The 22,741-nt window shown below is 44.9% G+C and overlaps 2 protein-coding genes across 2 annotated transcripts; both read right to left on the minus strand.

Moving 5' to 3' along the window:
- Positions 1-502: 502 nt before the first annotated feature.
- Positions 503-10,437, minus strand: LOC123117867 (ras-related protein Rab11D). Its single transcript, XM_044538535.1, has 2 exons — positions 10,103-10,437; positions 503-1,173 (listed from the first exon to the last, which is right to left on the minus strand). The coding sequence occupies exons 1-2, from the start codon at positions 10,312-10,314 to the stop codon at positions 735-737; spliced, it is 651 nt and encodes a 216-aa protein (XP_044394470.1). The 5' UTR covers positions 10,315-10,437; the 3' UTR covers positions 503-734.
- LOC123117856 (uncharacterized) lies at positions 5,742-10,095 on the minus strand. Its single transcript, XM_044538528.1, has 2 exons — positions 6,305-10,095; positions 5,742-6,026 (listed from the first exon to the last, which is right to left on the minus strand). Exons 1-2 carry the CDS (start codon positions 7,383-7,385, stop codon positions 5,980-5,982), a joined length of 1,128 nt encoding a protein of 375 aa, XP_044394463.1. The 5' UTR covers positions 7,386-10,095; the 3' UTR covers positions 5,742-5,979.
- Positions 10,438-22,741: the final 12,304 nt, after the last annotated feature.

The raw sequence follows: 22,741 nt of genomic DNA on the forward strand, positions 1-22,741 counted from the left end.
AGGGGGGGATTAAACCTATCCAAAACACAAAAACCAGTGAAGAACCTACAGTAAATACCTGGTTTTCTAGGTGTAGCTACGTTCTACTCCCTCCGTCCCATAATATAAGGTGTTTTGTATATTGCATATATGTGTTGTTAACACTATATGTTAAAAGAGTTGCATACAATGGAGCAATCAGAGGGTGTTCTACTTCCGTCTTATTTTATTTTGGCGTACAAAACGACGGGGCAATCAGGCGTACAAAACGATGGGGCAATCAAAGGGATGCGCTCCCAGGTGCCTCTACGATGGGGCAATCAAAGGGATGTGCTTCCAGATAGCTATGTTTTCGTCTATCCCATAATATAAGATGTTTTGTAAGCTCCGTCCCATGATATAATAAAACATTTTTCAATCTAAGAGTTTTTTCTTCTTCTGCCGTAGCAACGCATCAGCATATGAGCTAGTATATAATATATGTATAACATTACATAAAGGCTTGATGGTGTTCTGAGTCATCATACACGGTAATTGATAATCAACCCCACGGCTCGGACCTATGAAAAGGGAGTTCATCTGCTCACTCCCTAACCTCATAGTCAGTGGAGACGAGTGCAAAATCTTGCTCTGCCACCGACCCCATCCATCTCACCAAATGAACCAATACTTGAAACCTAAGACTACCTCAGTAGGGATCTATATCCAGACAGCGTGAAAAACACACACAAATCCAACAAATCTGGTAGGAGAGATTACATAGAACTGCAGCACTTGCTCTTTGGGATCTCCTGTGCTGGGCCTGGGACAAGAACCTTCTTGCCGGCCAGCGGCGGCGCAGCACCATTGGCCTTTGGGTCGGTCACAATGTTCTTCTTGCTGTGGATCTTGAAGATCTCTGACAAGACAGTCTGGAAGGCGCTTTCGACATTGGTGGCCTGCAGCGCAGACGTCTCCAGGAAGAAGAGGTTCTCCTTCTCGGCAAACTCTTTGGCATCCTCAGTGCTAACAGCCCGCTCATCTTCAAGGTCGCTCTTATTGCCAACCAGCATGATGACAATGTTTTTGTCTGCATGACCTCGGAGTTCCTCCAGCCAGCGAGGTATGTGGTCAAAGCTCTGGCGCTTGGTGATGTCATAGACTAGCAGAGCTCCCAAAGCGCCTCTGTAATATGCGCTCGTGACAGCTCTGTACCTGCAGTAATTGAAACGACCAGCATGTGAAGTTGGTAACTGGGCGTACAACAACGTTGAGCAAACATATCGAATAGTAGGACACTAAAGCTTCATGCTTTAACTAGAGAAAACCACAAATATTTTCTCCAACTCAACCAGCTAGGAATGCTGCCTTTTCCTACCCACAATTCACAACTGCATGTGTAGTACAGTTCTCTAAAATATAGCATCCAACTATAGAGCTTGTAGGACGCAACCTATTCCACAGAATACAAGTGCAAAAACCAGACACAGTTTAAACGAGATGGAAAAAGTAAAAGCAGCCAGAAACAACAAAGCTCTGGTGGCAAAAAAATAGATACGTAAGCAGCACATGACCTGGTTTTAGAGAACAAGTTACAGGAGGAAAAGCTAGTGAAAGCATTTGAATAAAACATTGCAAGAGTTGTTCATTCTTGTAGCCTACAATAGGAGAGCTTCTGAGAACACCCAAAGAAATTGTTACAAGTAGTTGCCCAATTTTGGAACTTTGAACTATAAAAATTTGAGGGTAATTATGCTTGTGTGCAGTTCAAGAGATCGGTGGCAGATAAAAAGTGGGTAACTAACAATGGGCTACACGCTTGCGTGGCAAGACAATTTAATATATATTGTTATATATTTTTTCTTTAGAAAATGTCATGCAATCAACCATCATTCAAAACATATTTGAAATGAATGTCTCGTGGAAACTGATCACACCTCAATGGTAATATTGCTGTTAAGTGCACCAGCTTGTTATGATAAACATGACCAACATAAGGCCAAGTGCATCATGTTTATCTTCTTACTAATAGTTTTTTGATGAAATTTTCACTAACTACTCTCCTACTTGAGCCTCGTGATCTTTCTGTGTCCACCCACCTCATTGGATTTGTCAAACTTGGATTTGTTATGATGATTTTCAATTGTTACAGCGTCATGCATCTCTATGCTTCCTCCCTAGTTAATCTTAGACTTAACTCTATGTCAAGTGACCATCTATTATCAAATATTTGACAATAAATCATCTCACTTACATCACCGACTGCTCTTTCTCATATTGTCTATGCTGTTTTGCATTGACCTTCTTTAGCACAACTGAAATGTCCCATTGCATACTTCCTTAATTCATTGCTTAGAAGTTATCTGCTTGTTTTTCAAGTCCCTCTCATCATAGTTTTTTTTTTCCTAATCATGCCCCTGTTTTTGCTTATTTCTCCTACCCATGCATTCAAGGTTATTATCAGTCAGCCTCCTCACCTCATTTCAGCACCTTCTGGACTTAAATTTAGGCTGATGTTTATCATATTGCTAGACATGTCAAACTGTTATCTTCCAAAAATAAAATTATAAGTGCATATTCACTGGAAAAAAAATGCACATATATCTTACTCGCTTAAAGCCACCATTGTGTCCGCCTTAGCAATAAAGACAAATACTGCCTCCGATCCAAATTAATTGTCGCAGCTCTAGTACAACTTCTCCGATACAAATTAATTGTCGCAGCTCTAGTACAACTTTAGTACAAAGTTGTACTAGAGCTACGACAATTAATTTGGATCGGGGGGAGTATATGATTTGCTATTTGGCAATTTATACGATGCAATACTTGCTCCGCCCACGTAATTAGATGGCGTTCAACATATTGGCATGGTTTCCAATATGCATATTTTACCATTGTTTTTTGCAGCCACATGCTACTAAATAATTATAAAAACATTATTAATGATGAATGGTACTATGAAAGTTTACTTTGCCAATATTTTTTTTGTATCTGTTGGTAGTCCAACTTAAAACAAATCGACCACGCACATTCTTGGAAGCCATATACTTTCAAACGAGGGGCGAAAATATGTGAAAGTCATATGTTTACGAACCCATAAGGACCCTAAACCTACGTACAACATGTTGATTAACTGCTGACTTAAGTCATGATGTCATTACTGTTATGAAGTGAGCCTATATTCCATCGGGCCAACAGGCCAGCACATATACATGAAGGGAAATAAGCAAAGAAGCCCCTATACAATATGATAACTACACACACAGCACAACCCTGTTCTAACACCCCCCCTCAAACTCAAGGGGGATCTTGGACACCGAGTTTGGACAGGAAAAAGCTGTGTTGGGACCGTGTCTGAGCTTTCGTCAGAAAATCAGCAAGCTGAAGCTCCGAGGGCACATACTGAGGGGCCACAATTCTGTCTTGCACCTGAGAACGAGTGTAGGAGGCATCAACACCGATGTGCTTGGTGAGCTCATGCTTAACAGGATCACGGGCAATGCTGAGTGCCCCAGTGCTGTCGGAGAGCAGAGGGGTCGGTGTAGCAGTGGAAACACCAAAATCCTGAAGAAGCCATCGTAGCCAAGTAATTTCTGCAGTCACGGACGCCATAGCTCGCAGCTCAGCCTCAGCACTGGAGCGAGATACAGCATTCTGCTTCTTGGTCTTCCAGGCAATCAGGGAGGAGCCAAGAAAAACACAATAGGCAGAGAGAGAGCGGCGATCAGTGGGATCGCTGGCCCAGGTAGCATCACAGTAGGCCTGAAGCTGAAGAGAGCTGGAGCGAGGGAAGAATAAGCGACGAGTCACGGTACCACGAAGGTAACGAAGAACACGAAGAAGGTGACTGTAGTGAAGTTGAGTGGGAGCAGAGACAAACTGACTTAGAATGTGCACAGCATAAGAAATGTCAGGACGAGTGATGCCTAGATAGACAAGGCTCCCAACAAGATGGCGGTAGCGTGTGGGATCTGCAAGGGGTTCACCCTCACCAGGACGAAGATGGAGACCAAACTCCATAGGAGTGTCAACCGTGCGCTGATCAGTGAGGCAGGCACGAGTGAGAAGATCTTGGATGTACTTCTCTTGAGAGAGATAAATACCCTCAGGGGAAGAAATGATCTCAAGTCCAAGAAAGTAGCGAAGAGAACCCAAATCAGTCATCAAGAATTGCTCATGTAGACGTTTCTTCACAAAATCAATGAATTGGTGGTCAGCCCCTGTGATAATCATGTCATCAACATAGAGTAGTAAAAGGGTGCGACCGCGAGGAGAAGTGTGAATAAACAGAGCGGGATCATGAACACTAGCAGAGAACCCGATCCTTGTGATGACGGCGGAGAAACGCTCAAACCAGGTACGAGGAGCTTGTTTCAGCCCGTAAAGAGCGCGCCGAAGGCGACAGACAGTGCCATCAGAGACAGTATAGCCAGGAGGCGGCTGCATATAGACCACTTCCCGCAGCTCACCATTCAAGAAGGCATTCTTGACATCTAATTGAGAGATGGACCACTGCCGAACAGCAGCAACAGCCAAAAGAGTGCGAACAGTGGTCATGTGAGCAACAGGAGCAAAAGTCTCATCATAGTCACGACCATACTCCTGCTGGAAGCCACGCGCAACAAGACGAGCTTTGTAGCGCACGAGAGAACCATCTGAATGTGTCTTAACCTTGTAGACCCATTTGCAAGTGATGGGTCTAACGCCTGTAGGCAGGGGTACAAGGTCCCAAGTGCCTGTGCGCTCAAGAGCATGAATTTCCTCTGCCATAGCATGCTGCCATTCAGAATGAGCAGCAGCCTCACGATATGTAGACGGCTCAACAAGAGTGGTAGCAGCAGCAACATAGTACGCAGGAGGCTGGAGAGTGTGGCGATCACGCAGATTATACCGAGGAGCAGGAGGGGTAGGTGGTTCTGAAGGAATGGGACCCAACAAGGAAGGAGTGGAAGTGGAAGTGGGCGCATCCGAGGGAGAAGGGTGCCGAGCACGACGGGAGTAGACAAAAGGAAGCGGAGAGAGAGGGGAAGTGGAAGGTGGCGCATCAGAGGGAGAAGGGTGTTGAGCACAACGGGAGTAGGTAAAAGGAAAAGGAGAGAGAGTGGATGGCTCAACCCGAGTAGGAGAGTCAGGAATAGAAACCTCATCCTGTGTAAGCTGAAGCTCATGAGCAGACACAGGTGAAAGGCTAGGAGTGGACCTACCAGGTGACGATAAAGGTGAAGAATCAGGTAGAGTCAAAAAAGAGAGAGGCTCGACTAACGACTCGGTTGTGGCGGTAGAAGAATGACGAGGGTAGAAGGAGCGAGACTCATCAAAAGTGACATCTTTGGAGATTCTCAGTCTTCGAGCAATAGGGTCCCAGCAACGGTAACCTTTGTGCTCCAAACTGTAGCCAAGGAAAACACATTCAACAGATTGAGCAGTCAAGACAGGAATACTGAGGAAGGGTACCCATACTGAGGAAGGGTACCCTGTTCAGCAAGGAAACCACGAAGCGCACGAGATAAGTACTCGCCAGCCGAATCAGCACGAAAAACTCGAACAGAGGAATCATACTGAGTGCGAACCATGGTAGCAAACGACTTGTAAATTTGAAGCACTTGACTACGAGATGACATAAAGTAGATCCAAGTGTGGCGAGAAAAATCATCAATGAAAATTATATAATATTTGTGACCCCCTTTCGAAACAAAGGGGGCAGGACCCCATACATCAGAGTGAACAAGTTCAAAAGGTCGTTGAGAAACAGAATTACTAGAGGGATATGGAAGTTGTATCTGCTTGCCAAGCTTACAACCCATACAAGTTAGTGAACTATCACCAGATACAGACCCTAGAACACCACTCCTAACCAAAGAAGACAAGCGGGAGCCACAAATGTGACCCAATCGATGATGCCACTGAGCGAAGGATGTGGTGGAGGTGGCAGCTGAAGCAAAAGGGGTGGTGATGTCCGACTGGCTAGAGGACGCAGCGGAAGGAAGGCGCAGCCAATCGAGCTCCCAAAGGCGCTGAGAGTCATGGCGCCGAGGACCGATCCCAACCAGAGTCCCCGTACGACGATCCTGAACACAACAAGAGTCAGAATCCAGAATAACACAACAACCCAAGTCAGTAAGTTGACCAGCAGATAGAAGTTGCATAGTCAGTTTAGGAACATGAGAAACGGCAGGGACATGAAAAGAAGACGTGGAAAGAGTCCCTCTTGCGGCAACAGAAAGAGAAGTGCCATCTGCAGTCTGAACTGTAAGAGAAGGCACGGAATTGACAGCACAAAGATGATCTCTGTGTGGTGTCATGTGGAAGGAGGCCCCAGAATCAAGAATCCAGGGCAAAGATGTACCTGACGAAGAGTGCGGTGGTGGACCAGACGTCTGACCAGCAGAACCAGCAGAACCTGAGGATGGTGCAGAAGCAATAAGGCGGCGCAGCAAGGTGAGCATCTCCTGGTGAACCTTCTCAAGGGAGCCCTCACGAAAATTAGAGGAGCCTCCCGAGTCCTTTTGAGGACGGCCACCACGGCGACCCTGTTTCCTCCTCTTGATGCACTCCGTGATCATGTGACCATCCTGCTTGCAGTAGTTGCAGAAAGCACTAGTGGAGGTTGCTGCCACCTGTGTAGAAGAGGGCACACCAGGCAGCGGTGGTGGAACGCGGGCAGCCAGGACTGCTGAAGAGGATGGCAATAAGCCCGTGCTCCGTAGGCGCACCTCCTCAGATCGCACCTCAGCAAGGGCCTCCAGAGTAGAGAGCCGAGGATGGCGTGCCAATAGCTGAGCACGACTCTGCTCGAACTCCGGCCGGAGGCGAGTGAGGAAGTCATAGAGGCGACGAACCTCCAGCTTAGCTTGTTGCCGCACACAACACTGACATCTGCGACAAACATCAGCTCCCAGAGAGTCCAATTGGCGCCACACCGCCGACATCTCCTTGTAGAAATCATCCACAGTAGCATCTCCCTGTTGTAGTTGTTGCTCTTGACGAACAACAGAGAGATACATGGCATCCCCTGTAGACTCATAGCGATGGCGAAGGTGCTCCCACATCTGATATGCAGTGGTAAGGGCCACCACATCCATGGTGAGATCAACATCCATGCTGTTCACCAAGATAGAAGAGGCTCGAGCATCAACATTTGTCCATTGCTTGTATAAGTGGAGTTGATTCTGATACTCTTCAGTGGCCTCTTCAAAAGCATCTAGCATCTCACGTTGCTTGGTTTCATCGGCATCAACAGGGAAGGCCAACTCAGCTGGAGGAGTGGGCAGCAGGGGACAAGGCAGAGCACCAGAGAGGTGCTCCCAGACCAGCTGGCCCCTCATGTGCAGCTTCATGTGCTGCACCCAGTCCCTGTAGTTCTGTCCGTTGAAGATAACAGGACATCGTGGGACTGGGACAGCACCGGTGGTGGTGGAGGGCGCCATTGCAGCAGAGCAGCAACAGCAGCTCGTTGAAGACCAGCACCAGCAGGAGGCACAGCTTGATGGCAGCAGCAGACCAGGAGGAGAAGAGCAGCAGCAGCAGCTCGTTGAAGAAGAGCAGCAGCAGCAGCTCGTTGAAGAAGAGCAGCAGCAGCAGCAGAGAAGAGGAGCAGCAGCAGCAGCAGCTCGTTGAAGAGCAGCAGCAGCACGTTGAGGCGGCGGCGCCGGCCGGGAAGGACGGCGGCAGCAGCGGCCTGGAACGGCGGCGGCCTGGACCAGCAGGCGGCAGCAGCTACCAGGAAGAAGAGGGGAGAGGCTCGATGAAGAGAGGAGCGGCGGCGGCGGCGGCGACCAGAGGCGGCGGCGGCGGCTGGGGAACCTAACCCTAGCTCTTATACCATGTTATGAAGTGAGCCTATATTCCATCGGGCCAACAGGCCAGCACATATACATGAAGGGAAATAAGCAAAGAAGCCCCTATACAATATGATAACTACACACACAGCACAACCCTGTTCTAACAATTACATCTAGTACATGCTGGGTCTAATTGGTTCTATTGGTGGCTCGCTGCTGGTTTTGTTTGTTTATTACTTTTATATAGGACTTCTCAAAAAAAATTGTAGCTCAGAGATGTGTGCATAGTTTGATTTTAAATCTCTAATATTATAATTAGGACCCAACATAGCAGTCGATGTAGCAGATAATTTGGTCTATGGGGACACGTGTGGTGGCTTGTTTGCCCCTTGTTTTAATAATAGAATAATAATAGATGAATTGGAAGTTTGGAACTTAAAGACCATATCAGGAAAGTAAAGTACAAACACAGCTAAAGGAACTAAACGAATTCTTTAGCTTGATGGAACAGTTAACCATCACATCTATAAACAAGAGACGGATCCCAGAAATTATAAACTAAATATTTGTACCCCAAATCTCCTGATTGGAAATCACAGAAGAGATCTAAGTCGCATTTTTTCGACTTCAAGAATTGCATTATTTTTTAGGGTGTGTCTAGGGCACATCTAGATGTGCTCTAGTTATTGCACATCTAAGTGAGTGAATCAAGCATAAAGAGGAAAAATAAAAAAGAAAAAGAAAATATCGACACGAATCTCAATGTAAGATCAATGACATAGGACTTAGATGTGTAATACTTATGGCGCATCTAGATGTGCTTTAGCAAAACTGTATTTTTTAAAGAAATAAGCCATAAATTATTAAATTTAATGCAATACTTGGTTTTTTTCCACAAATAACAATGTAATACTGATACTTTAGTTAATTTCACTAGTATGTCAGTCCAACAACTGTCAACTGGTTTCACCCGCAAAAAAAAACTGTCAACTGGTTGCACACTATCATAAATAACTAACTCAGAAACAGGCATATCAATGTTTTGGCTCATTCACAAAACATATCAGATTGTTCTTCTACAAGTACAAGCACTTTGGCCACCCTTTTTCCATGAGACCGGGGGAATGAGCGTGGCATGATCTTATTGTTTGCAATTAAAGAATCTAACTCAAATGAGTAATGAGTGAGAGACGAGTCACCAAGTTAATGACTGTAAGGTAATCAAACGATCACATGTACACACGTTTGATTTGCAAATCAACTTTGCTCCTCCTGTCTAGTCAAGAATATTAACTGGATAAGGACTGGTAGGTTCGTGAAAATTTGTTAACTTGTTTCTCAAGCACGATCTAATGCTTTGAATAGAAAAATGTCATTCGACATCACTGAATAGGACATATTGAGGATTCACATGCCATGAGAATGTATACTCTTTTCCATCAACAAACTTAAAAAAAGAGGATGTGCCAAAACTCTAGTGACTCATGTGCAACAGTACCAGGTGTTTGCACCTCAAAAGTGAAATAATCTTTCTACAAATTTAAATTAAAGGCAGAGATAATAGGGGAATACTTTCTTCAACTAAAAGAACAGATGTAGCTGATAAGGCAAAGTATCATACATTTTCAATGTTAACCCATCCTATATTCCTATCATTCCAACTTGCCTAATGCCAAATATATTCATCACCCATTCAACCAAAAGATTGTACTGTATCTCACAAGTCACAAGTAAAAAAACACTTAAATACATACATACAATATCCAATAAAAAATCTTGATTACCACCCATACCTTGCTAAATTTGACACCATTTACCGAAGCTGTTTTATTTAGTAGTAAATTTTCCATCCGTGGTTACAAAATCTCCTCTCCATCAATCCAACTAACAAGACACACTTAATCTTAGCGGCCAGACTTAAAGCTCAAGCATCGCATGGTGGATCTATGGTCTGTATCAAATTACCCTGCCCATTTGGCAGAGTGCAAGGCAAATCATCCACTTCAACCACGGTGGAGTAGAGATCTACTCCCTCCATTCCGATTTACTCGTCATGGAAACAGAGGGAGTACCATTTTAACAACCGTACGAAATGTAAGCTGTACATCTATAGTGACCAAGACATTCTACAGAGCGTAAACGCACAAACAAGGTAGCGATATAAACGTAACAAAAATTCGGACTAGTCTGAACCATAAAACGAGAGCGAACTGTGTTAGCTCACTACTCGGCAGTCGGCACCAAGCAAGCCACACAACGAAACACTGAGAAATCCTCAGGGAAATTGCCATGTCATGGGAGGGGGCAGATCTAAGCGAAAAGATGGGATGAAATCGAAGTGCAGGAGAGCAGTAGGTTCTTGCCTCTCCTGGCCGGCGGTGTCCCAGATCTGGGCCTTGACGGACTTGTGGTCGATGACGAGCGTGCGCGTCTGGAACTCGACACCGATGGTGGCCTTGGAGTCGAGGCTGAACTCGTTGCGCGCGAACCGCGCCAGGATCTGCGACTTGCCGACGGCCGAGTCCCCGATCAGCACCACTTTAAACACATAGTCCACCTTCTCCCCGCTCGCCATCGTCTTCGCTCGTGCAGAACGGCGGCGTTGGCGGCAGCCGGAGGAGTGAGCGAGCGAGGCGCGTGGGTCTTGGAGCTGAAGTGCGCGTGGGCGGAGCGCTGCGTGTCGGAGGTTGGGGTTTTGATTTGAGTCGAAGCGAGGCCAATTTTCGAGGCTTTTTGCCCACACTTTGCCATGCATTTTTGTCAAATTTGTCTAAGGTTAGTTCATCAAAATGAAAGCTACAAGTTGACAAGCCTAAGAGAATTTTGTCATATTTTTTATGTGTATACCATGTGGGGTCTAAGTGTGGCTTGCCTAAGGTGTGGCTTGAACCAAACACTCACGTAAGTTAGTCAAATTTACTTAACTTTAGATGTGGCAACCTTTGTTAAAATTAGTCACAAAGCAAACAGCCCCTTCGTGTTTTGACCCTTTGGCGAAGTTTAGCCCGATCTGACAACGTTTGAAAATATTTCAGGATTTGATCTTTTTTACCACGCGCGTTCACAATGATAGGGTTTGCATAGCCTACTGCCAGACCTCTAGACGTAGGTTAATAGCAGTTGCCTTCAGACTGTAGGTTAACAACAACCACCGTCAACCAACTGCTTTGGGACGGACGTGTCCTAACGACACTATCGCCGGTGTGGACAGCGGTAAGGTGGTTAAATCTATCACCACTCTCCTTGACGATAGGGTGTGCCAGGTCATGTGTGTGCGTCAGGTTCTGTAACAGGAACGTGACGGGATTTTACTATAGGGTTTTATACCCTACCGCCATGCGGTCTGGCAGTAGGATCCCTTGTAACCGCAAATCGCAAAGATTTTGCGGTAGGCTATGAGAACCTACCGCCACAGCCCTGCCGGTAGGGTCCTCTGTCACTTATTTTAGAAGAAATTGATCATTTCAATTATAAAAATGAATGATAGTTCAACGTAGCAGTAATAGTGTTTGCCAATCAAAATATGATCATCTCACACATTATAACATATGCATCACACATCGATGTAAATGATAGTTCAACACATCAAACATATAAAATAGGTTCACACGTTCAACATAGTAAATAGGTAGGAAATCGACAACACCAAGTAGTTCGACATAGCAAACAAGTTCTCGTTCACAACTCAACACAACTAGTTTAACTAAGCGAGTTCAACACGACCATATCACTTGTTACTCCCCCTCTTGGCGGTATGCTCCTCGTTTCTCTTCGAGCGGGATTCATCCGGTTTCTTCGTGCGATGAGGGCGCTCTTTCTGAAATGGGGATGGACTCTTTCAATCCTTCTTTGACTATCTCCCCCTCTTGTCCTGGGTTGGTTGGGTTGGCTGAGTCGGTGGAGGTCCGTCATCGTCGTCGTACTCCTCCTCCTCATCACCTCCTTCCTCGGCTTGCTCCTCATCCTCCTCTGTCTCGTCATCTTCTCCCTCGTCCTCCTCAACGATGCAAGACGACGAGGCGGCATGGCTAGAGGAAGCTCCGCCGGCGTGGCTCGATGAACTTCCATCGGCGTGGCTCGATGAAGTGATGGTACGCCTGGACCCTCCATGAACAGGAACATGGACATCGGCCACGCTAGCGCACCCAAGCATGCCCACTCTCTTACACAACGGGTCATGAACTTCTACAATAGCAAACAACGAAGAACATAATATGGATCAACTTTAGGGTTACAATTACACTACAAAATTTAGGAGGCTCGATGATATCTTCACTGTTTCCCTCAGCTTGTTGTCAGATTCCACAGTCCCGGGGTCATAACCAAGCGTGTCCGAGCCATAAAAAATGCTTCTGTTAAGCTCCGAAGCCATCAAAAATGCTTCTGTGATCGACTGACAATGTTGCCTACTCTTCATGCAAGTCATAAGAAACAATAATATAAAACATCGTGATAACATCGAACAGAACGAAAACATGGCAATAGAGAACAATGCCCTCGCCAGTGAAGATCGAAGCCACCAGTGTTAGTGGGGCGTGCCGATGTGGTATTTTAGAACATATCAAATTGTGTGGCCACATGTTGTGGTAAGTGCCACTCGACGGCGTATACACATATCATTGGCACAATGCACCGCCAGGCAAGCCTGTCCTCATAGCACATCGCGTTGAGCTCGATCCCCCATTGTCAGTCGTGGTACGGCCACTAGTTGACCTACAAAAAGATTGGTAAGAACCATGAAAGTGGCACAAAACGATTGCTAAGCTAGTTTGTATACCTCTTAAGCTGTCAGGTTGTCCAGCTCGTTGGTGAACACCTTGTACAGTGCACTGACCTTGCCCGTGTAGACCTTCACCTTGTCCCAAGTGTATGCGGCGGTCGGGTATCAAGCATTGTCGCCTTCTTCGCCATACTCCATCCATGTACGCCGGCCATCTTTCTCGGGATGGCCGGCCGACAACTGCTTCCACATCCAAATAGAAAGGGCCTAAATGAATCCATAAATGCCGGACTTCTCTTTGGTCCTCTGTGTTGCGTCGTCCAGCTACAAACACTAATTGATGATCACATAACACAATCTAAAGTAGGATTACGTCCATAAACGAATATTGAGATGTTTATCTTACCGAGCGATATAGGTACGCGAGGCCGGCGGACCCCCAGCGGTACCATGCATCCCAGTCGCCTAGGAAGTCCAGATACATCCATAGGGCGGTGTCCCCCGAGCAGTCTAGAAACACGACATGCGTCAGAAGGTACCACAAGTAGGCCCTCGCGTATTGTTCCACCGTCCGCTCATTGGCATCTTCCGAGCATATGCCCAGTTGTTCTGGATCCACATGAGTGGTACACCGGATGTTCGGTTACCTCAGGTGGCGGGGCAGTCGCCGATGAGGGTGGTAACCCTCTCCTGCCAGTTGTTCTTGTCCACTCGCCCAGTGAGAGCCTGGCCCTGGATCGGTAGAGTCGTGTGAAGGAAATATGCCCTAGAGGCAATAATAAAGTTATTATTTATTTCCTTATATCATGATAAATGTTTATTATTCATGCTAGAATTGTATTAACCGGAAACATAATACATGTGTGAATACATAGACAAACATAGTGTCACTAGTATGCCTCTACTTGACTAGCTCGTTGAATCAAAGATGGTTAAGTTTCCTAGCCATGGACAAAAGAGTTGTCATTTGATTAACGGGATCACATCATTAGGAGAATGATGTGATTGACATGACCCATTCCGTTAGCCTAGCACTTGATCGTTTAGTATGTTGCTATTGCTTTCTTCATGACTTATACATGTTCCTGTAACTATGAGATTATGCAACTCCCGTTTACCGGAGGAACACTTTGGGTGCTACCAAACGTCACAACGTAACTGGGTGATTATAAAGGAGTACTACAGGTGTCTCCAAAGGTACATGTTGGGTTGGCGTATTTTGAGATTAGGTTTTGTCACTCCGATTGTCAGAGAGGTATCTCTGGGCCCTCTCGGTAATGCACATCACTATAAGCCTTGCAAGCAATGTGACTAATGAGTTAGTTGCGGGATGATGCATTATGCAACGAGTAAAGAGACTTGCCGGTAACGAGATTGAACTAGGTATTGGATACCGACGATCGAATCTCGGGCAAGTAACATACCGATGACAAAGGGAACAACGTATGTTGTTATGCGGTTTGACCGATAAAGATCTTCGTAGAACATGTAGGAGCCAATATGAGCATCCAGGTTCCACTATTGGTTATTGACCAAGAATAGTTCTAGGTCATGTCTACATAGTTCTCGAACCCGTAGGGTCCGCACGCTTAAGATTTTGATGACAGTTATATTATGAGTTTATGAGTTTTGATGTACCGAAGGAGTTAGGAGTCCCGGATGAGATCGGGGTCATGACGAGGAGTCTCGAAATGATCGAGATGTAAAGATCGATATATTGGACGACTATATTCGGAGTTCGGAAAGGTTCCGAGTGATTCGGGTATTTTTCGGAGTACCGGAGAGTTACGGGAATTCGCCGGGAGAAGTATTGGGCCTTATTGGGCCATACGGGAAAGAGAGAGGGGCTGCCTAGGGCAGGCCGCGCGCCCCCCAAGGCCTAGTCCGAGTTGGACTAGGGGGAGGGGCCGCACCCCCTCCTTCCTTCCCTTCTCTCTTCCCTTTCCTTCTCTCCTACTCCTACTACATGGAAGGTCTCCTAGTTGGACTAGGAAAGGAGGGAGTCCTACTCCCGGTGGGAGTAGGACTCCTCCCTGGCGCGCCCTCCCTTGGCCGGCTGCCCCCTCCCCCTTGCTCCTTTATATACGGGGGCAGGGGGGCACCCCATAACACACAAGTTGATCTACGGATCGTTCCTTAGCCGTGTGCGGTGCCCCCCTCCACCATATTCCACCTCGGTCATATCGTCGCGGAGTTTAGGTGAAGCCCTGCGCCGGTAGAGCATCATCATCGTCACCACGCCGTCGTGCTGACGGAACTCATCCCCGACACTTTGCTGGATCAGAGTCCGGGGATCGTCATCGAGCTGAACGTGTGCTGAACTCGGAGGTGCCATACATTCGGTACTTGGATTGGTCGGATCGTGAAGACGTACGACTACATCAACCGCGTTGTCATAACGCTTCCGCTTACGGTCTACGAGGGTACGTGGACAACACTCTCCCCTCTCGTTGCTATGCCATCACCATGACTTGCGTGTACGTAGGAATTTTTTTGAAATTACTACGTTCCCCAGCATCGTGATCATGACGAAGTCCTCAAGTGTCACCGTCATCTCACCACATGGGAGATGGAAACAATGCATCTCGGTGCGCCATCAGTCGACCAATGCTGCGAGAGTTGAGTGGACGATTGTTGGCGGCTTTTGCTTGAATTGAAGCACGAAACCCAGCGGCCCTGCTCTCCTTAAGTACGGCATGTAGTGTTCGTCATACTGCATCTGAACGGCCTTGGTGTGACCCCTCATCCGCAATGGTGCTAGCATCGATCAAACTGTAAACAGAAATAGTTAGTAACTTCATTTCTCATAATAACCAATTTTTGGCGCAACAAGTTGATCATAGTTATTACCACTCCATAAAACGGGTGGAATGACTGTTGTCGAACGCATGGTCAAGCATGGTGTACTTAGTGTTGATGGTGGGCGCTAGGGGGCTCCTAAAACAATTGCAAATGAATCATGACATATTCAACCAACATGCATCATATCATATTCATCATTTGTAGATCATTCAACTAACATCAATAAAAATATATATCATAAAAGATATAATCAACAATGGAATATGCAAATGAATCATGTTAATCAAACTAAAAACTAGTTACTATATCAATACGAGAATCATATATAATCAAACTGAAAAATTATATTGGATCAACAATCATATATATCCATCATATCTATAATCGATCGTATTTATCCATCATATCACATTAACCAATCATATTCAACCACATCACCACATCAATCATATTCAACCACATCAAACATCAATGAAAAATTCAAAAAAAACTATGAACATGAACTAGGGTTCATGTTGAAACTATATAGAAACATGAACTAGTAAACACCAAATGAACTAGGGTTCATATCCAACCACATACATCATATTTCTCCTAACTAAACAAACCTAAGAACAACAAAAATCAAAATCTACTAGATGAAATAGGTTTCATCTTGTGCCAAATAATGCATCGAATCAAAAGTTTTTTAACTAAACGAATTGGAGGGATTGATAGAGGTTACTTCTCTCGTTTCAGAGCCATAGCGATCCACAAAAATGATGCAGAAACGAAAGAGAGCAGAGGAGGGGAGTGGAGGGATGAGAGATGGAGTTCCCTCTCTGTTCTTGTCGCTGCACAGGGGAGAGGATGGGGGCTGGGTTCGTGGGTGGGCCCCATGAACCAGCCCTAGTGGGTTTATAACTGCTCAGCATCTACCGCCGGGGTCCCTGGCGGTAGGGTTGCATAAGCTACCGCTAGTGTCCAAGGCGGTAGGATGGACGGGAAGAAACGACTACCATTTACTAGAGCTGACATGGCTGAGTGGGCTACCGTCAAGGCAATGGGAGGTAGCATGTATAACCCTAGCCTCCCCGGCGGTATGAAAAATGGTCAAATTTCAAAATATTTTCAAATCGGGGTCATATTGGGCTAAACTTCGCCAAAAGGGTCAAAACAAAAAAATCGGTCTCGATGCGAAGGAAGTGAGGGAGAGGGGAACGAGACCAGGTGAAAGCGGGTTGGTTGGTAGGGGGCCATCTTCTTTTTTCGAACTTTTTATAGGTAAAAAAACTAGGGGCCTATTTGGTAGCCCGCATAGAGGCCAACCAGACACGCACCAAAAAGAAAATATGTTATTTGGTTGCATGCCTTCACTTTTTGGCAGGCACCACGCGGAACTTAAAGTAGCTCCCAGCCAGGCCCGCTAGGAATGTCCAAATTGGCAGTTTTTCCGGAGCTAGGCCTGCGGGATGCATGTGGGCGGCGACGACTGCATGCGAGGAGCCACACTCGAGAAGCCGAGTTGTTTCCCGAAGCGCCAGATAATAACCCACACCTTCCCTCACCATTCTCCCCCCTCTCTCCACTCTTCCACTTTCACACTGCCAATGGCAGCGGCGATCAGCGGACTGGATATTAGCAAGGCGACCACGGACTTCACCGGTGTCAGTAACATCACCCGCAGCACTTCGGCAATGGCAGCAAGCCGTATTTTCACCTCCTAACCTACTATTTCGCATTCGATCTGCATTTAAATTCAATCCACATTTTAGGGGAATGGGGAATCAGGGTAAATAACCATATGACTGACCATAACTAGATGATGATTACTAAGTAGCCATGGATTTTTAGGGTTCTGATACAAATTGAGTACAAGGGGAATCGGGATTGGGGTTAATCTTGCACAGTAGATTCTCATCTTAGCGCCATCGACCCTGGAGGCGGTTGGAGCGGCGGGGACCCGTGGCCTTGTTCTTGTCCTCTGGCTAGACCACCGTCTCGTCGTCCTTGCCAAAGTCCAGATCAACTAGCAAAGTACGATGGCCTGGCTCCGGTGCCCTAACCACCATCTCCCCCGCTTCTTCTTCCTTCACCAGCTCCAAACCGATGACCTCTGGCATCACCAAAGTCCTGTTCCAGTATGGCACATTGGTCATGATGACCTCTAGCACCACCAAAGTCCTATTCCAGTACCAAAGCCATATACACCTTGTACTTGGTCCACCTTGCCCTCTGTTTAGCATCGCCAGAGTCGGCCTGATTCATGGCCCAACGAAGCATGTTGACTGAGATAGTGCCCTTTGCTGGGTCAGGAATTAGCATCTTCAACTCCTCCACCGTCGCCTTCTCCACCACAACATCTGCCTCCTTGTGCATGTCTTTGATGTTGCTGAAGTTTGAGCATACTTCCATGGTGTTCTCGAACTTGGTGCGGTTACCGAGCGACCACCCGAGGAAGAAAGCCCTCCATCCAATGCCCCAAGGGAAGGGGTTGGGGTTGGGGTTGGAGTTCCTGGCGATGGATAGGAGGAAGAGTGAGGGACAGATAGGAGAGAGGGTTAACTGAGTGTGGTTGTGGGTAAGTAGTGATCGTCGGCCTAGGTAATTGTACGATAGGTTTTAATGCCGATCAACCTTTGAACTTTGTGCTCTTCATAATGCCATGAACTTTGTGTTATTCGTAACATAGATCGAGATGGAGAACAATGACAAGGGCAATCTGACATCCTGATTTTTGGCCCTTTCTTCCTCTTTTGGTTTTCTTTGAAATTTTATTCGAAATTCCTTTTCTATGGCTTTGTGGTCTCGAAACCTGGGAAGATCACCTCTTCTTCCTCTCCCAACTGGCTTGTCATCCTCAAATCCATCCCAAGGCCATGTCATTTCACTACTGCAGGATGCTGCTAACGCGACACTATGATCAGAGACCCTTTGACAAAATTGTGTGTGATGCATTAATCGCAAACATTGGTGTAAAAAACCCGTCAAAAAGGTACAAAACGTTTGCGATGGCGGAGCCATCAAACATGGTTTAGATTTTAGTTGTGTGTGCAATGCAGGGCACACGGTTAATCCATTCGAACTGTCTGTGATGAGGCAGAACAACAGAAAGGGGCAGCCATATCAATGTGTGTGCGATATACGGCATACAGTTCGTTCTGATGAACTGTTTGCTATTAGGGTGTGCAACAGAAATGGTTAGCCAGATCAAGGTGTGTGTGATATACGACATACGGTTCACCCATGCTAACTGTTTTCGATTAGGGAGACAATAGAAACGGTTCAACTTAACAAGATGTGTGTGATATGCGTCATACAATTCACATGGATGAACTGTTTGCGACGAGCCAAAAAACACAAATGAGTCGCGTAAACAAGATGTGTGTGTGTGATACGTGGCAAACAACCGACTTGAATGAACTGTCTGCGATGAGAAATTACAACACAGACGGTTAATACAGTTAGTTCGTGTGCGATTCTGTGTGTACAAAAAACTTTGAAAAATGCAAACTAGTTGCTTGCGATGGCTAGGAGTATCGCACACGATGCATCTGCGAGTACTCGTGTGCGATGGTTAGTAAGTTACACATACGTTTCCTGATGTTAACATGTGTGTGAATTTGCAATATGCCTAGTTAATATGCAAATGCCTTCTGGACATCGGGCACATGCTTAAACTTAATGAACTGTGTACGATACTAATACTTTCCATGAAAATTTAAGAACTTGGCTAACATCATTTGAGTAACATATATATAGTGGTTACACTATTCAACAAAAGGAGGATCTTCATAACATGGTTTTGACAACCATATGGTCCTATCTACATACTTAACATAGTAACAACTATCACATTTTAAGAGGCTAAGGGCCAACAACCATATGGTCCATATCTACATACTTAACATAGTAACAGCTAGCACATTTTAAGAGGTTGAGGGCCAACAACCACAACTATCTGATGGAAGCAGCTTGATCACGGTGACTCGGCATCTCATCAATGAAAAGGAAGATTCCTCCTGTGCCTTGGTAGAGCATGAGTAGAACAGTGTCTCCAATTTTCCAATATGGATGCATTGCCACGATAAGCGAGAACTTGTTAATTTGAATGGTTCCATTTCTGTGGGAAATGCAGTACCTTGCAATCACTTTGGCGTTATTAGCAGGCACAAGTGTAATTCGACCACGCCGGGAAATCGATCCATGAATTGCTACAGCGGGCAATTTCTGTTGAAATGTAGAATAAAAACCAATTTTAACATATCGTTGAAGATATATATAGTTTATGAGCATCAACATTAAAATAAGACTTTTTACCAGTGTTTTGTGCACACAATTGGTCTTGTTCAATGTGTGCACCATAGGTATAATTAATCCCATCCAAAATCCAGCGTTTATACGTTGTGGTATCTCTGTCATATTATCAACAAAGTTTATGACATGCTTCAAGTCCTTCCACTGAAATTTGGTACACTTAGTAACATACAGATCATTCACTATGCATCCAACATATCCTGCTTAAAAGGTGGAAAAGTATTATTTATTCAGAACATGGCAGAAGAATATATAGTGCACATAAATTGGTAAATAGAATTTGTTACTGCCTAGGAATGGAGTCAGAAAATGAAGTCACAATTGGTTGCTTAAATAGTGATCAATTAGTCAAAACAAATACCCTGATTTTGCTAAGTAATATGACAGCATGGAGAAAGTTGAAAGGACACTAACCTTGATTAGACTTTGATCGGCTGATGACGTTGGGGAAGTAAACATCCATGTTAATTAGACCAGGTTGTGGTGCATGCACTAGAATTTTATTGCCAGCTTTCAGTTCATAACACTTAGACATTTTTCTCCAAAGGTCCGCATTAAAATAGGAGTGACCATCTTTATCAAGTTTTATGCTAACCATCATTGTAAGTCCATGATGTGTAATCAATATGACATCCTGGGAGTCATCAACAAAGTAAAGCCCAAGATTTCCTTCTACTCCTGTTCTTGCAAAACAAGGGATGTACTGCTTGAAATGAAAATTAAGATTGTAAATTAGGTATATTGAAATAACAGAGCAAGATGCAAATATGGGAGTAACTGATAGAACAGATCAATATATAGATGGAAGCAAAGTACAAAAATATATAATTAAAAATGGATAATGTAACAAAGATTTGATCCAAATATGAGAGTAACTGAATGAACAATAATCATATATTTGGGGATTGGCTTCGACATCTAGGTTGCACGTGGCACCGTACCTTTTATCCAAATGTAGCAACAAACGGTATATGTTCACAAATTTAGGCCATGCCAATCATGGTAGGTTGAGATTGAACATACCGAGCGCTCCCCGAAGTCATCCAGAATGGTGAGATAGAACTTCATTTTTGATACATCTCCATCGTACCTACTTTTCCAAACTCTTTTGCCCTTGTTTCGGACTCTAATTTGCATGATTTGAATGGAACTAACCCGGACTGATGCTGTTTTCAGCAGAATTGCCATGGTGTTATTTTTGTGCAGAAATAAAAGCTCGGAATGACCTGAAACTTCATAGAGAATATTTTTGGAACTAATGAAAGCACAAGTGCTCCCTGGGTGATTTTGGTAATTAATGACAACATATCTCTTGTTGACTTATATTTTCATCTAGTATATTTCAGATAAGTTCAACCTTGGAGTGGCATGGACAAGAGGATGTGGAACTCCTTCTAGATGCTAAGGACAAACATTGGCAAAAGCTGAAGACTCTACATTTTCATTTTAGTGGTCGAAGATCACATTGAGTCCATAGGAAAAGCTAATACTATTAGAAGGGGATGAGATGTTGCTTAATGGCTTGCTTGCTCAAAGTGCTTAGTGATATGCTCCAAAGCCCTCAACCACTTTCTCATTTCCACATATGTCCTAAACCTAAAAGTAAAACTCGGACCCACCGATTTGATCTATCCGGCGCCACCGAGTTCATTTGACATAGCCACTGCCAGAAACCATAATCAGTTCGGTCTCACCGATGAGATCTCGGTCTCACCGAGATGGGCTTGCAAACTCTCTGTTGCATGTTGTAATAATTTTGGTCCCACCGAGATATGCAATCGGTCCCACTGAGTTTGCTTGACCAATTCTCTGTTTGCTTATTACCAAAATCGGTCTAGCCGAGTTTGTGTAATCGGTCAAACCGAGTTGAGGTTTTACCCTAATCCTAGCACATCGGTCCCACCGAGTTGATGTTGTCGGTCTGTAGCGGCCAGACCTCAAACAGTCTGATCTCTGTGCATCAGTGTCATCCCTGGATCGGTAATGCTGACACGTAAAGTACTTGAAGGATTTATAATAGAGTAGCAATCACACACTTATTACATCAAATGTCTCAAAAGAGAACTTATTACAATAAATATGGCTTAAGGCCATCTAATAACGATAACAGCAAAAGGCTTGGAAGATAAAGCGAGCCCATCAACTCCAACGGCATCACTGAGTGAAAGATCACGACCTAAGGCACCTTACTCATCGTCTGAAAAGTCTGCAACATGAACGTTGCAGCCCGAAAACGGGTCAGCACATGGAATATGCTGGCAATGTAACACATAGAGAGTAATGAACAGGATAATGCTATCACTACATGCATATATGGCTGGAGGAAAGCTCTATGGTTACAGTTTTGCATAAAGCCAATTTTTTCCTACAACAAAGGAATACATTTTATTTAACTATCATGGTGGTTGTTAAACATTGAGAAGGTTCCTCCAACTCAATCCCAATTAAGCTTCAACACTAACCCAATCAAATTAAATTAAGTAACATGATGAGATTCACATGATAATCCAAGAAACTAGTGAAAGCACAAGTGCTCCCTGGGTGGTTTTGGTAATTAATGTCAGCATATCTCTTGTTGGACTAACACTTTTACCTAGTATGTTTCAGACAAGTTCAACAAATGAAGTGGCATGGACTAGAGGATGTGGAACCCCTTCAAGATGCTAAGGACAAAGGATTGGCTCAAGCTCCAAGCTCAAGACTCTACATTTTTTATTTTAGTGATCCAAGATCACATTGAGTCTATAGGAAAAGCCAATACTATCAAGAGGGGATGAGGTGTTGCTTAATGGCTTGCTTGCTCAAAGTGCTTAGTGATATGCTCCAAAGCCCTCAACTACTTTCTCACATCCACATATGTCCTAAACCCAAAAGTCTAAACTCAGCCCTACCGATTCTTTCTATCTGGCGCCACCGAGTTCAGATGTCTTAGCCGCTGCCACAAACCCTAGGCAAATCGGTCTCACCGATAGGGATCTCAGTCTCACCGAGATGGGATTGTAATCTCTCTGTGTATGTCCATTACCAAAATCGGTCTCACCGAGTTTGGGTAATCGGTACTACCGAGATTACAATGCAAACTCTCTGGTTAACTTATTACCAAAATCGGTCCTACTGAGTTTGTGTAATCGGTCAAACCGAGTTTGCCTGACCAACTGTCTGGTTAACTTATTACCAAAATCAG

This window comes from Triticum aestivum, chromosome 1B (assembly GCF_018294505.1).
Source record: "Triticum aestivum cultivar Chinese Spring chromosome 1B, IWGSC CS RefSeq v2.1, whole genome shotgun sequence".
Classification (NCBI taxonomy): Eukaryota; Viridiplantae; Streptophyta; class Magnoliopsida; order Poales; family Poaceae; genus Triticum; species Triticum aestivum.